At 32.7% G+C, this 17416-nt stretch overlaps 1 protein-coding gene across 9 annotated transcripts in view; it reads right to left on the bottom strand.

The window, feature by feature from the left end:
• The window catches only part of LOC125658791 (peripheral plasma membrane protein CASK-like), a 113670-nt gene that overhangs the window by 76887 nt on the left and 19367 nt on the right, over positions 1-17416 (bottom strand). For 8 of the 9 annotated variants that reach the window (XM_048890209.2, XM_056148360.1, XM_056148365.1 and 5 more), the window contains exons 3-4: positions 15202-15314; positions 11459-11564 (exon numbers count right to left, since the gene is read on the bottom strand). In XM_048890209.2, the coding sequence (XP_048746166.2) occupies positions 11459-11564; positions 15202-15314 (219 nt within the window). Of the gene's footprint in view, positions 1-11458; positions 11565-12471; positions 12636-15201; positions 15315-17416 lie in introns of those variants that run through there. The other variant, XM_056148366.1, reaches the window with a different exon arrangement.

The raw sequence follows: 17416 nt of genomic DNA, 5'->3' as shown, positions 1-17416 counted from the left end.
AACCGCGACACGTCACGCCGGATATCTCATGAAGCTCATGATTACATGTCAGTTAAGACGTAAAACACATGAGGGTATGAACTGCGACACGTCACGCCGGATATCTCATGAAGCTCATGATTACATGTCAGTTAAGACGTAAAACACATGAGGGTATGAACCGCGACACGTCACGCCGGATATCTCATGAAGCTCATGATTACATGTCAGTTAAGACGTAAAACACATGAGGGTATGAACCGCGACACGTCACGCCGGGATACCTCATGAAGCTCATGATTACATGAAAAGTATGCCACTGCAGTTCATACACTCACAACATGTATTTTCAAAATAACATTATTTATTTCTTATATTTACATTCTACTTCATTTCTGTCAGAATTCCCAGTCATTAAAATAGACATATTCTATTTGTGCATTGCTTACAGCTCACTTAACAAATTCATGACGCTATCATCAAATATAAAGGCCATCATTACAATTCGTAGGGAAATGTAAATATTCAGAATTGTACCCACACCACAATATATAGGTTTATGAAGCATTTTTAACCCCTTCCTGACCAAGATACTCAGGCTGTTAATCTGTGAGATTCCATGACTTGTGGATTAAATAGATAATGTATTCTGATTTGAAATTACAAAATCATATATATATATATATATATAAGCATAATACTTTTTAGAAAGAACTCAATTCTCAAAAATGCCACACTCATAGGAAATATTTACACATTCTGCTAAGGTCTATACATTATTCATCAGACAATAGATAAATTGTCACTTCACCATTCAGTAATCTCCCCTGTGCCGGCCCCAGCCATATTAGGTCGATGTCACTCTGTTTTACATCAATACACAGCATCAATTTAGTGAAATTACTCTCTCAGGAATTGGACCTAAAGAGATCAGCAGGAACAAACAGGAACCTGTTCTCTCCATCATTAAAAGGCCACAATTTGTAGCTCATCTAAACATATCAAGCCAAATATCCCATTTATCACAAGCTACCGATGAAAATTTCGGTAATAGCCTTTAGAAAAAGGAAACTTCAACAACAGTACTGGCGTACCGGCCGAGACAGAAAATATCTTCAAATTCTCTAAGAATGATGGAACAATGTGTTGTTTTTCCATCTTGTTTCAGCAGACAGTCTGAAACATTACAATGAGTATCCACGGCTGACTCCTACAACAGTATTTTCAACACTTCCTTTCAAAAAGTAACCCACAACTTTAACACCTCACATTGCTGCAGAAGTTCTGTGATAAATTTGTAATGTACAACCAGTCATCCATTAAAATTTTTTATATTGACTTGCCAACTAGAAGTGTGAGGCAAAACCCCCTTTTCACTTAAAATGGAACCCAGTTTACACTCGGAGTTGTCCTCACAGGATTAACACAACTACAAACAGAGTCCCATAAGTCACATAGCTCACCTGAGTCTCCTGCTGTTGTTCAGCTCTTGTGATTTTTAAAAGAGTTTCTTCAATCTTTATTCCCATGAAAACATTTAACCCCATATTGTGGTACCAACCTAGTCCAATAGGGTCATGATATTACCATGATACAAGGTCACAAGGTTAAAAGTCATGGTATGAAATGTAAGGCTACCTTAAACAGTTCAGGAAAAGTAGCCAATATTAACTTTTCTTAAAAGTAGGTAAAAATTCAAAATCAAGGTTACAAGGTCAAAAACTTTGGTACCAAAGGAAACGTCTTGTCAAGGAATGTGTGATTGAAATACGAATGATGTATCACTCACAATGCAAAAGTTAATTATATATAAGCAATGTTCAAGTTACTGTTTTAAGTTTTGAAATTCGGGTCATTAACTCCAAGGTAAAAAATCATTGCATCAAATGAAATGTCTTGTCATAAGGAATCTATGTACTGTACAAAATATGAAACCCTAACTTAAATAGTTCAGGTAATATAGCACAGATTAGGTTTTCTTAAAAGTAGGTCAAACTCCAAGGTCAGGATCACAAGGTTGAAAAACGGTCTTAAATGTTACAAAACATGTACATATGAAAAATGAGGCCCTATCACTCACCGTTCAAAAGCTTAGAACAAGGTTAAAGTTTCGTTCAGACAGACAGAAAGACAAGACAAAACAATATCCCCATATAAAAGATATTTTTAAAAAAAGAACATGGCACTTCAATTGAACAACTTGAATCCCCTTTAACCCACATGCTTTGTGGCAAGTTTCTGCTGACATTAGCCTTGTGACTCTGGGGAAGAAGTAAAAAATGTTAAAAAGTTTACTGACAGATGGACGCTGGACAAAAAGTGATCAGAAAAACTCACTTGAGCTTTCAGTTCATGAGCTGTCAGTTCATGTGAGCTGTTAACGATATCTAGGATTGGCTTTACTAACTCCAATTCAGGGTCTGATCAATGTTGCTCAAACAACCTAAATCCAACATCAGCTGGAAATAGTGACTGATTAAGATACGATTCAAAAATGAAATTGATGTTTTGTGACATCTGCATTTCTGTGTATGTACGAAATGTTTTCACTGAGGGTTGTAGCATTATAAAGAAAATGTAAACAAGTATTACCATAGAAACGATCTTTGTTATATCATTATATATAATGACGCTATTTACATCATACAACAAAAACCCTTTCATACAAATAAATCTAAAATTAATGTATCAATAGAATTAATGATGCATCTGAATATAGAATGCAGAAAACTTAGTAGTATTCCATAATGCTGCCACTAACTTCAAAAGTGTTTATCTAGTGCTGACAGTTTACTAAAATAAATGTTTATCTAGAGCTGACAGTCTACTAATATAAATGTTTATCTAGTGCTGACAGTTTACTAATATAAATGTTTATCTAGAGCTGACAGTTTACTAATATAAATGTTTATCTAGTGCTGACAGTTTACTAATATAAATGTTTATCTAGTGCTGACAGTTTACTAATATAAATGTTTATCTAGTGCTGACAGTTTACTAATATAAATGTTTATCTAGTACTGACAGTTTACTAATATAGATGTTTATCTAGTGCTGACAGTCTACTAATATAAATGTTTATCTAGTGCTGACAGTTTACTAATATAAATGTTTATCTAGTACTGACAGTTTACTAATATAAATGTTTATCTAGTGCTGACAGTTTACTAATATAGATGTTTATCTAGTGCTGACAGTTTACTAATATAAATGTTTATCTAGTGCTGACAGTTTACTAATATAAATGTTTATCTAGTGCTGACAGTTTACTAATATAAATGTTTATCTAGTACTGACAGTTTACTAATATAAATGTTTATCTAGTGCTGACAGTTTACTAATATAGATGTTTATCTAGTGCTGACAGTTTACTAATATAAATGTTTATCTAGAGCTGACAGTTTACTAATATAAATGTTTATCTAGTGCTGACAGTTTACTAATATAAATGTTTATCTAGTACTGACAGTTTACTAATATAAATGTTTATCTAGTGCTGACAGTCTACTAATATAAATGTTTATCTAGTGCTGACAGTTTACTAATATAGATGTTTATCTAGTGCTGACAGTTTACTAATATAAATGTTTATCTAGTGCTGACAGTTTACTAATATAAATGTTTATCTAGTGCTGACAGTTTACTAATATAAATGTTTATCTAGTACTGACAGTTTACTAATATAAATGTTTATCTAGTGCTGACAGTTTACTAATATAGATGTTTATCTAGTGCTGACAGTTTACTAATATAAATGTTTATCTAGAGCTGACAGTTTACTAATATAAATGTTTATCTAGTACTGACAGTTTACTAATATAAATGTTTATCTAGAGCTGACAGTTTACTAATATAAATGTTTATCTAGTGCTGACAGTTTACTAATATAAATGTTTATCTAGTGCTGATAGTTTACTAATATAAATGTTTATCTAGAGCTGACAGTTTACTAATATAAATGTTTATCTAGTGCTGACAGTCTACTTATATAAATGTTTATCTAGTGCTGACAGTTTACTAATATAAATGTTTATCTAGTGCTGACAGTTTACTAATATAAATGTTTATCTAGTGCTGACAGTTTACTAATATAAATGTTTATCTAGTGCTGACAGTCTACTTATATAAATGTTTATCTAGTGCTGACAGTTTACTAATATAAATGTTTATCTAGTGCTGACAGTTTACTAATATAAATGTTTATCTAGTGCTGACAGTCTACTTATATAAATGTTTATCTAGTGCTGACAGTTTACTAATATAAATGTTTATCTAGTGCTGACAGTTTACTAATATAAATGTTTATCTAGTGCTGACAGTCTACTTATATAAATGTTTATCTAGTGCTGACAGTTTACTAATATAAATGTTTATCTAGTGCTGACAGTTTACTAATATAAATGTTTATCTAGTGCTGACAGTCTACTTATATAAATGTTTATCTAGTGCTGACAGTTTACTAATATAAATGTTTATCTAGTGCTGACAGTTTACTAATATAAATGTTTATCTAGTGCTGACAGTCTACTTATATAAATGTTTATCTAGTGCTGACAGTTTACTAATATAAATGTTTATCTAGTGCTGACAGTTTACTAATATAAATGTTTATCTAGTGCTGACAGTTTACTAATATAGATGTTTATCTAGTGCTGACAGTTTACTAATATAAATGTTTATCTAGAGCTGACAGTTTACTAATATAAATGTTTATCTAGTGCTGACAGTTTACTAATATAAATGTTTATCTAGTACTGACAGTTTACTAATATAAATGTTTATCTAGTGCTGACAGTCTACTAATATAAATGTTTATCTAGTGCTGACAGTTTACTAATATAGATGTTTATCTAGTGCTGACAGTTTACTAATATAAATGTTTATCTAGTGCTGACAGTTTACTAATATAAATGTTTATCTAGTGCTGACAGTTTACTAATATAAATGTTTATCTAGTACTGACAGTTTACTAATATAAATTTTTATCTAGTGCTGACAGTTTACTAATATAGATGTTTATCTAGTGCTGACAGTTTACTAATATAAATGTTTATCTAGAGCTGACAGTTTACTAATATAAATGTTTATCTAGTACTGACAGTTTACTAATATAAATGTTTATCTAGTGCTGACAGTCTACTAATATAAATGTTTATCTAGTGCTGACAGTTTACTAATATAAATTTTTATCTAGTGCTGACAGTTTACTAATATAAATGTTTATCTAGTGCTGACAGTCTACTTATATAAATGTTTATCTAGTGCTGACAGTTTACTAATATAAATGTTTATCTAGTGCTGACAGTTTACTAATATAAATGTTTATCTAGTGCTGACAGTCTACTTATATAAATGTTTATCTAGTGCTGACAGTTTACTAATATAAATGTTTATCTAGTGCTGACAGTTTACTAATATAAATGTTTATCTAGTGCTGACAGTTTACTAATATAGATGTTTATCTAGTGCTGACAGTTTACTTATATAAATGTTTATCTAGTGCTGACAGTTTACTGATATAAATGTTTATCTAGTGCTGACAGTTTACTAATATAAATGTTTATCTAGTGCTGACAGTTTACTAATATAAATGTTTATCTAGTGCTGACAGTTTACTAATATAAATGTTTATCTAGTGCTGACAGTTTACTGATATAAATGTTTATCTAGTGCTGACAGTTTACTGATATAAATGTTTATCTAGTGCTGACAGTTTACTAATATAAATGTTTATCTAGTGCTGACAGTTTACTGATATAAATGTTTATCTAGTGCTGACAGTTTACTGATATAAATGTTTATCTAGTGCTGACAGTTTACTAATATAAATGTTTATCTAGTGCTGACAGTTTACTAATATAAATGTTTATCTAGTGCTGACAGTTTACTAATATAAATGTTTATCTAGTGCTGACAGTTTACTAATATAAATGTTTATCTAGTGCTGACAGTTTACTGATATAAATGTTTATCTAGTGCTGACAGTTTACTGATATAAATGTTTATCTAGTGCTGACAGTTTACTGATATAAATGTTTATCTAGTGCTGACAGTTTACTAATATAAATGTTTATCTAGTGCTGACAGTTTACTAATATAAATGTTTATCTAGTGCTGACAGTTTACTAATATAAATGTTTATCTAGTGCTGACAGTTTACTAATATAAATGTTTATCTAGTGCTGACAGTTTACTAATATAAATGTTTATCTAGTGCTGACAGTTTACTAATATAAATGTTTATCTAGTGCTGACAGTTTACTAATATAAATGTTTATCTAGTACTGACAGTTTACTAATATAAATTTTTATCTAGTGCTGACAGTTTACTAATATAAATGTTTATCTAGAGCTGACAGTTTACTAATATAAATGTTTATCTAGTGCTGACAGTTTACTAATATAAATGTTTATCTAGTGCTGATAGTTTACTAATATAAATGTTTATCTAGAGCTGACAGTTTACTAATATAAATGTTTATCTAGTGCTGACAGTTTACTAATATAAATGTTTATCTAGTACTGACAGTTTACTAATATAAATTTTTATCTAGTGCTGACAGTTTACTAATATAAATGTTTATCTAGAGCTGACAGTTTACTAATATAAATGTTTATCTAGTGCTGACAGTTTACTAATATAAATGTTTATCTAGTGCTGACAGTTTACTAATATAAATGTTTATCTAGTGCTGACAGTTTACTAATATAAATGTTTATCTAGTGCTGACAGTTTACTAATATAAATGTTTATCTAGTGCTGACAGTTTACTAATATAAATGTTTATCTAGTACTGACAGTTTACTAATATAAATTTTTATCTAGTGCTGACAGTTTATTAATATAAATGTTTATCTAGAGCTGATAGTTTACTAATATAAATGTTTATCTAGTGCTGACAGTTTACTAATATAAATGTTTATCTAGTGCTGATAGTTTACTAATATAAATGTTTATCTAGAGCTGACAGTTTACTAATATAAATGTTTATCTAGTGCTGACAGTCTACTTATATAAATGTTTATCTAGTGCTGACAGTTTACTAATATAAATGTTTATCTAGTGCTGACAGTTTACTAATATAAATGTTTATCTAGTGCTGACAGTTTACTAATATAAATGTTTATCTAGTGCTGACAGTCTACTTATATAAATGTTTATCTAGTGCTGACAGTTTACTAATATAAATGTTTATCTAGTGCTGACAGTTTACTAATATAAATGTTTATCTAGTGCTGACAGTCTACTTATATAAATGTTTATCTAGTGCTGACAGTTTACTAATATAAATGTTTATCTAGTGCTGACAGTTTACTAATATAAATGTTTATCTAGTGCTGACAGTCTACTTATATAAATGTTTATCTAGTGCTGACAGTTTACTAATATAAATGTTTATCTAGTGCTGACAGTTTACTAATATAAATGTTTATCTAGTGCTGACAGTTTACTAATATAGATGTTTATCTAGTGCTGACAGTTTACTAATATAAATGTTTATCTAGAGCTGACAGTTTACTAATATAAATGTTTATCTAGTGCTGACAGTTTACTAATATAAATGTTTATCTAGTACTGACAGTTTACTAATATAAATGTTTATCTAGTGCTGACAGTCTACTAATATAAATGTTTATCTAGTGCTGACAGTTTACTAATATAGATGTTTATCTAGTGCTGACAGTTTACTAATATAAATGTTTATCTAGTGCTGACAGTTTACTAATATAAATGTTTATCTAGTACTGACAGTTTACTAATATAAATGTTTATCTAGTGCTGACAGTTTACTAATATAGATGTTTATCTAGTGCTGACAGTTTACTAATATAAATGTTTATCTAGAGCTGACAGTTTACTAATATAAATGTTTATCTAGTACTGACAGTTTACTAATATAAATGTTTATCTAGTGCTGACAGTCTACTAATATAAATGTTTATCTAGTGCTGACAGTTTACTAATATAAATTTTTATCTAGTGCTGACAGTTTACTAATATAAATGTTTATCTAGAGCTGACAGTTTACTAATATAAATGTTTATCTAGTGCTGACAGTTTACTAATATAAATGTTTATCTAGTGCTGACAGTCTACTTATATAAATGTTTATCTAGTGCTGACAGTTTACTAATATAAATGTTTATCTAGTGCTGACAGTTTACTAATATAAATGTTTATCTAGTGCTGACAGTTTACTAATATAAATGTTTATCTAGTGCTGACAGTCTACTTATATAAATGTTTATCTAGTGCTGACAGTTTACTAATATAAATGTTTATCTAGTGCTGACAGTCTACTTATATAAATGTTTATCTAGTGCTGACAGTTTACTAATATAAATGTTTATCTAGTGCTGACAGTTTACTAATATAGATGTTTATCTAGTGCTGACAGTTTACTGATATAAATGTTTATCTAGTGCTGACAGTTTACTAATATAAATGTTTATCTAGTGCTGACAGTTTACTAATATAAATGTTTATCTAGTGCTGACAGTTTACTAATATAAATGTTTATCTAGTGCTGACAGTTTACTGATATAAATGTTTATCTAGTGCTGACAGTTTACTGATATAAATGTTTATCTAGTGCTGACAGTTTACTGATATAAATGTTTATCTAGTGCTGACAGTTTACTGATATAAATGTTTATCTAGTGCTGACAGTTTACTAATATAAATGTTTATCTAGTGCTGACAGTTTACTGATATAAATGTTTATCTAGTGCTGACAGTTTACTGATATAAATGTTTATCTAGTGCTGACAGTTTACTGATATAAATGTTTATCTAGTGCTGACAGTTTACTGATATAAATGTTTATCTAGTGCTGACAGTTTACTAATATAAATGTTTATCTAGTGCTGACAGTTTACTAATATAAATGTTTATCTAGTGCTGACAGTTTACTAATATAAATGTTTATCTAGTGCTGACAGTTTACTAATATAAATGTTTATCTAGTGCTGACAGTTTACTAATATAAATGTTTATCTAGTGCTGACAGTTTACTGATATAAATGTTTATCTAGTGCTGACAGTTTACTGATATAAATGTTTATCTAGTGCTGACAGTTTACTATTTACTGATATAAATGTTTATCTAGTGCTGACAGTTTACTAATATAAATGTTTATCTAGTGCTGACAGTTTACTAATATAAATGTTTATCTAGTGCTGACAGTTTACTAATATAAATGTTTATCTAGTGCTGACAGTTTACTAATATAAATGTTTATCTAGTGCTGACAGTTTACTGATATAAATGTTTATCTAGTGCTGACAGTTTACTAATATAAATGTTTATCTAGTACTGACAGTTTACTAATATAAATGTCTATTACTATGTCTGCTCTTCTATCTCTTATTCATATTCCATAAACAAATTTATCCAAAAAAAATTTTTTTTCAAAGAAATGTTGGTTGGGTATCATATAAGTGATACCTGGTGGGTACAAGTTCGTAAGGAGAACAAACATAGTGAAGTACACGCCAGGTATCATATCAAACAAGAGTTATTATAATCTGATCATGAATACAATACCATTTGATTGCCAAAAGTACGTTGAGATTAGCGTAAAAGTGGCAAATAGGATTTTCGGTCCAGTGGGAGCGCTGCTTTTCAAAATGATCGGGGTTCTCTGCCACATTTTAAATTATGCATTGAGCTTTTATGATCTGTGTTACCAAGACTCAGTAGTGGGCATGAAATATACGCCAGTCTATGTAAATGACTGAGGATCATAGGACACCCCTTTTACAACCTTTGTGTAGGGTGAAGCGAGCACCTCTGACAAGAGGAATAACTCTTTCACCTATAAATACCTCTTTAAGATGTGTGATTTAGCTGATGCCTCTTGGAGCTTTAGCTGAAGCCATTCAAATTTAGATGACCAGTATAAAAATTAAGAAAGCTAATCTTTGAATATAAATGACCAGTATAGTTTGAAATTAAGAAAGCTAATCTTTGAATATAGATGACCAGTATAGTTTGAAATTAAGAAAGCTAATCTTTCATCATCTTATAGGTTTGAAATGAATTGCAATTCCTATATTTTAATGTCAATATAAGAATGAAATGATTATTTTTTTTACACTTATTGTGCACATAGCACGATATACTGTGCTCCTGTGCATTATTTGAATTGCCTGGAACTCTACACACTGTTCCGTGTACCAGAAAACACAATTATTTCTCACAAGTTTAGTAACCTTGTATTCCATCTTTCTTGAGAAGTCTTAGATGTGAAAAAACTTTGACTGCATAAAAACGGCAAACAAACTTTAATTATGTGTGAAATACAAATAAAAAAACATCAAATCAAACAAAGTCTCTTTTGCAGGTCAGGACTGTGACATCGACATGTAACAATTTTGCAAATTTATGTAAAATCATTGAAAATGGGTGGGTTTTTTTCTTTGTTTTACACTTGGAAAGAGTCGTCCATCACCCACACTAATTTCAAGATATTTTATGTACTGTAATATGGTTAATCATCATATATCACTAAATAATCTGCAGTTTTCTATTTCTTGTGAAATACATGTAGTATTGACAACAGAGTAATGTGCAGTTTCTTATTTCTCAAGTACTATACTGTGAAATATTACAGAAAATTGGGTAAAATGAGAGTGAAAGTGTGCCTGCTTCTCTCTGCATCATCAAGCATACAAAAGCTTACACAAGGGGCAGTTATCGGAGGTTAATCACCAGATCTGGCAGAGTGGCTACTTTACATGCTCAATTCTAGTCAGTACGCATGTACTAGTGATTGGCTCCGAGTAAGACAGTTAGAGTTATGTTTCTTGGATTGACAACTCTCCAATAAAGAAAGACAACTGTAATAGTACTTATCCCCTGTACCATACAACCTGCTACATAATTTTGTATTTGTAATGCCAACACGTTAATGAGGAGAATGTGACAAGCAATTCATGACATAGGACTCTGAGCCACATCCCTCCCCCCAACACAATTTATGATTCTTTTAGAGTCATCACATATCCACAGTTGCTTACCACTCATGAACACTAAATGCTGTAAACCAACTTTTATTCGCGGTTACTTTATTTCATGATTAACCTGTTGTAAACTGGCGAGTAATTTTTGCAATAGAGTCTTTTTCAAGCCAATAACAGGCATTCAAGGACTGCAACAGGAAATATTCGCTACGATGAGGTTCTCGCGAATCTCTCGAAATTTTCTCACACACGAATAAAAGTTGGTTGACAGTACCTAGTATTTGCTGTATATGTGAAGATATGACAAAACTGACCATCACAAGCATAATTTACACATATATGAACTGCCCAATAAAGCTTACAGAAGAATAATATTGAACTCAGTTGAAAGATAATATGACATTACGTGCTTGTGTCTTAGTGCCCCTCCCCCTTCTTACTTTACATACTATCGGTATGCCTGACAGCCTTCTACATTTCAACTTTTTCCTGAACTGTACTGAAGTTACTTACTATTCAAAAACCATGTACAGCATGCCATCAGAACTGTAGGTCTCCAGTAACTCCACAATGTGAGCATGTTTCAACATGTGGCAGATGCTTGCCTCCCTCTTTAGGTCTGTAAAATATGGATGTGTTGTACAGTTGGTTGCTTACAAGAAATAAGAAACACTCACTACATGAAGCTAAAGGGGCAGGTACTGTGAACCAGATAAGTGGTTACTGAAGTTATAGGGGCAGGTACAGTGAACCAGTTTAGTGGTTACTGAGGTTATAGGGGCAGGTACTGTGAACCAGTTTATTGGTTACTGAAGCTATAGGGGCAGCTACTGTGCCAGTTTAGTGTTTAATCATCAGAATGATTGTAATTAATTTTGCAATCTGTCAATAACATTTTGTACAGTCATATGAGTTGCATGATTTTAATTGAAATTCCTTACTTCATCAAGTAAAATTAGATGTACAGTTGTCGGGGACAATACTTGAGGGCAAACTGAGTCCATTTGAGAACATAATGATCATTGTATAACACACCATACTATGCAAGAGTGCCTGATTGTATGCAGGTATTGTACAGTGTGTAAACATTTCATTACTTATCTATTTCATTTCGTGCATGATTGATTGATTATATCTTGTTTGACGTCCCTCTCAAGAATTTTTCACTCATATGGGAACGTCACCAATACTGTTGCAGGGCTTCAAATTTAGGTCTATGCTTGGCGCTTACAGCCATTGAGCAGTGAGGGTTCTTTAGCGTGACATGGCTGGGACATCCGTTTTTAAGGTCATCTCTGAGGACCCGTGACATTCACACATGATGCTGAGCATTTGGCGATGGAACTGTCACTACCTGTTTTAACAACTTAGGTCAGTGTCGTGGCCAGGATTTAAACCCCAACCTTCCGCATGCGGGGCGAACGCTCTAACCTCTAGACCACTGTGACAGTCTGTTTTTCATTTCAAAATACAATGTATAATGATGAATAGCACTAAATATAGAAAGTAACAAAAATGTAAATTACACAATTGCTGCTGTTGAAGAAACAATAAGCTTTCTACTGTTTGATTGGCCGGTAAACAGGAACAATAAGCTTTCTGATGTTTGATTGGCCAGTCAACAGGAACAATAAGCTTTCTGATGTTTGATTGGCCGGTAACTAGGAACAATAAGCTTACTGATGTTTGATTGGCTGGTAAACAGGAACAATACGCTTTCTGATGTTTGATTGGCCGGTAAACAGGGACAACAAGAGGTACTGTGAGCAATGCTCACTAAGAATACCCCCCGCTTACCGCAATCTCCCAAAGGGTGTTGGTAATAGGTATAAACTACCTCTTTTCTGAGTGAAAAAAAACAAATGGCATGACAAACCGAACCATATTGCTACTTCAATGTTCAGTGCGCTTGACCTTTGACCTTTTGACCCTAAAATCGATAGGGAACATCTTCATCCTATGGGTAGTCCATATGTATGATATGGTGACTGTAGGTGGAAAGGATAACGCTTTAGAGCCCGGAAACCATATTGCTACTTCATTGTCCAGTGCACTTGACCTTTGACCTTTTGACCCCAAAATCGATAGGGAACATCTTCATCCCATGGGTAGTCCATATATATGATATGGTGATGGTAGGTGGAAAGGATAATGCTTTAGAGCCCGGAAACCATTGCGTCTACAGACGGACTGACGGACAGACAGACAGACGGACAACCCAATTCCAGTATATCCCCCCACAACTTGTTGTGGGGGGTATAATAAGCTTTCTAATGTTTGATTAGCCAGTAAACAGGTATTTTATCATACTGTGCAGTATGAAGTCAGCTTACACCGAAAACTTCACAGGAGATAATACACCAGGGTGATTTCATCTGATGACATCATTTGATAACACAATGATGGACCACATGCTCCATAAGTAAATTCCAAGACTAATACCCCTTTACTCACAGAAAAATGTAACTGTGCATGTCTATAAGTTCAATAAAATTTCATACTGCTGTGAGTAGATTTTTTTTATATCTGTCAAAATGGTTTTTGAATTCCCATCTCTTACATTGCACTGTGTTTAAGAAGGTTGCACACAATAATGCATGCTTTATAAACACAACATCTTTTGACCATTTTCTAAATTGCTGTATGTTTTTCAACTTCATGATGTAAATCCAGGGTAGAATGTTTCTCTCATTTCCTAGAATTAAGAAATTCTTCAAGCAATCCCAGTATGAAAGAAAATGTGCATTTGGGAAGCTGCAAGTTGGATTATCAGGGATGAAAGTGGCAAAGTGTTTCAATGTATGTTAAAATATCACAGCATCTTCATTAAAACATTATCAGCAATTTGGTAATACTTCAGTCCATTAAATAAAACACAGAACAGAAACATGAAAAATATAATTATTGATTATTCAAAATTAGGATATTAGGTATGTTTTCTTTTAAACTAGAGGATATATGTTGCTAAATGTTCAAAATCACACTGTCTTGTTAAAAGTTCAAAGTCAACAAACCATGTGTACCTAGTAAAAACAACCTTAAAATGAAGGTGTATAACAAAACAGTTATAGACTGAGTCCGAGGACAACAACTGTTTTGTTTGACCTCAATCCCATCCGTTGCCCTCAGCCTACAGCTTCAGGCACCAGATCCGCTTTTGGGTCAAACAAAACAGCTGTTATCCTCGAACCCAGTCAATAACTATAATACTACAAAATCAAGTTTATTTTTAATCCATAGAAATGTTTCAATATGCATTGTAACTTTTTTGTCTTTATGTTTACTGCCAATTACCTTTTAAGAAAATAGTCATCCTCAAAACATTTACATCAAGAAAAAAATCTTTTAGAGATACTGAATAATAATTTGATACGATTAACTGGTTACTCAGTTGAAACAAGTTGCAGTACAGCCACCCCTATGAAATACTAATAATTCCTTACACTGCACAACCAAGGTTGATTACATGCATTAACACAGATTTGCCATAATTCTGATTTAACTTTCACATATTTCACAAGAACTTGATATTACAGTGTTAATACATACTATATTTGTTAGCATTACCATCAGTTCTAACAGGATCTTTGACAGTCACACAAATCAATGGTACTTCACATGAAATACAGTCATTCACAGGACAAGAACTTGACACCATAATGAGCAGGGATTTATTTTATAATCTTCATCATTCCAACTGATTGATGACACTTACACTGGAGTTCACATCCAAAGTACACTTTATCACTTACTACTGAAATCCTTGGTTTCTGTGAGGTGCCTGATTTATCCTGTGTATTGAGAACTGGACTTGAGGAGGTCTCTGACTTACACCAAGTACCGAGACCTAGACTAGAGGAGGTCTTTTCTTCCTATGAGGTGCATGACTTACATTCTGTGTCAAGACCTGGGCTCGGGGTCCTTGCTGTCTGTGAGGTACCTGGCTTATCCTCTGCACTGAGACTTGGAGTTGAGGTAGCTATTGGTTCTTGTGAGTTGATTGACTTACCCTCTGGACTGAAATCAGAAACTGAGGAGGTCCTTGTTGCTGTGAGGTGCCTGACTTATCTTATGTACAGAGACCTGGACTTGAGGTGGTCCTTGGTTTATGTGAGGTGCCTGGTTTACCCTCTGCACTGAGACTAGGACTTAAAGAGGTTCTTTTTGGTTTCTGTGAGGTATCTGACTATAGTAACATTCTGTACTAAGTCCTAAACTTGAGGTGGTCCTTAGTTTTTTTGAGGTGCCTGACTTACCCTCTGTACTGAGACCTGGACTTGAGGTGAACTTGGCCACATCCACAATCTTTACAGCAAACTGCTGCTTAGTTTCCCTGTGGATGCATCGCTTGACTACACTGAAGGGACCTCTGTAAAGTAAAAAATATTGTAATAAAAGAAACTGAATTATCATTTAATAAAAAGAGGTACCTAAATATGTCAATCAAACACAAAAGTCAGGTATGACACTATTTCTCTTGGTTCTTTGGAGTCGTGTATTACTCTACAACATAATTCAAACTCACTGGTATTTTTATCCCTATACCTGTTGAAACAGGACTAAAACATACAGCCCATAACCTTGTGTTTCTTAAAAAGATTAGAAAGTTCCAGCATGTTCATTTCATAATCATATCCCTTTGCAAGGAAGCCTAGCTCTTCATTTGTACAAACTTGAATCCCCCTAAGTCATTGCACTATGTATAGTTGATTTGGCCTTGGGGTTTTTCAAAAGAAATTGAAATTCACAGACAAGACACCTGACAGACAGACAATGGACAAACATCAATCACACAAACTCACTTGAGCTTTTAATTCAGCGAAGGTGAGCCAAAAATGGATATATATATATAACATTCTTGTTCTACAGAAAATGCTAAGCAATATATTATAGCCCTATAATAGTGATTCCAGCCTTTGCAAGACTGAAGTATCTCAGAGGTAATGGTGAATTCCTTCACATTACTGCACCGCTAATTAATAGAGATGGGTGCTAAAATCAACAGTGATAGCCACACTAGCCATGCACGATAGACTGGAGGCATTATACAGATGAGGTTTAATTACTGCGTGTCCTTAATTCCAGCTAGCATCATCCACAGTCATTGTAAACTATATATTAAATGCACCACAAATATTAATCCCGTTATAATCCTGATCCACTTTAATACTGCTCCTGATGTCTGATTATCACAACTCAACATGAACAGAAAGAATTCAATTATTCATGATTGAGTGTCGTATACTGATTGTCTATTAATGAGTAGATATAAAGTTTATATCATTAAATGTCTGTTATCATTCCAACTATCAATTGACAGTAAACACAATTAGTATCAGTGAGTGCACAAGGTCTAAAGAGGTACCCCGAATAAAAATATCTCAATTTATAGTTGGTTGGTTGTATAATGTTTAATGTCCCTCTCAAGAATCTTTCACTCATATGAAGATGTCACCATTGCCGGTTAAGGGCTGCAAAATTTAGGTCTATGCTCGACGCTTATGGCCATCGAACAGGGAGAGATCTTTATTGTGCCACACCTGCTGTGACACGGGACCTCGGTTTTTGTAGTTTCATTCAAAAGATAACTGAGGACAGTCCTTAAGCTTACATAACTCATCAATCCTACTCCTGTATATAATAAAACATCCTTAAACTTACATAACTCATCAATCCTACTCCTGTATATAATAAAACATCCTTAAACTTACATAACTCATCAATCCTACTCCTGTATATAACAGAACATCCTTAAACTTACATAACTCATCAATCCTACTCCTGTATATAATAAAACATCCTTAAACTTACATAACTCATCAATCCTACTCCTGTATATAACAGAACATCCTTAAACTTACATAACTCATCAATCCTACTCCTGTATATAATAGAACATCCTTAAACTTACATAACTCATCAATCCTACTCGTGTATATAATAAAACATCCTTAAACTTACATAACTCATCAATCCTACTCCTGTATATAACAGAACATCCTTAAACTTACATAACTCATCAATCCTACTCCTGTATATAACAGAACATCCTTAAAAAATTAAAACTTCCATGAACAAATGTTCGGAGTATATCAACAATTTCACTACCTATTTTTGCACTGTTGACAATCGTGTCACACAACAAATTGTTTATTTGATTTCACGACATAGATTGGTCAGTGTGATTATGGGCTTCACAAGGAAGTACAGTGAAACCTGCCTAATCCAACAATGGGAGACAATTTTTTGTCGGAATACACAGTGTGTCAGAATAAACAGAGTAGTAAAAAATCATGAAAATATGAAATTGAGAATGAATGAAACGGATTGCATAAGTGTTGTATTGAGGCACCAGTTTTCATTGTATTTGAAACAAACTTTGACAATGACATAAACCTAGAATGTGTTTTAATCTTACATAATTTTCATAGTTGTTAGGAGTAAAATACAATTTTAAAAATATGCATGACA

Source organism: Ostrea edulis, chromosome 9 (assembly GCF_947568905.1).
Source record: "Ostrea edulis chromosome 9, xbOstEdul1.1, whole genome shotgun sequence".
NCBI classification, from domain to species: domain Eukaryota; kingdom Metazoa; phylum Mollusca; class Bivalvia; order Ostreida; family Ostreidae; genus Ostrea; species Ostrea edulis.
The sequence above is the reverse complement of the archived record's forward strand: the minus strand, read 5'-3'. Positions and strand labels throughout refer to the sequence as shown.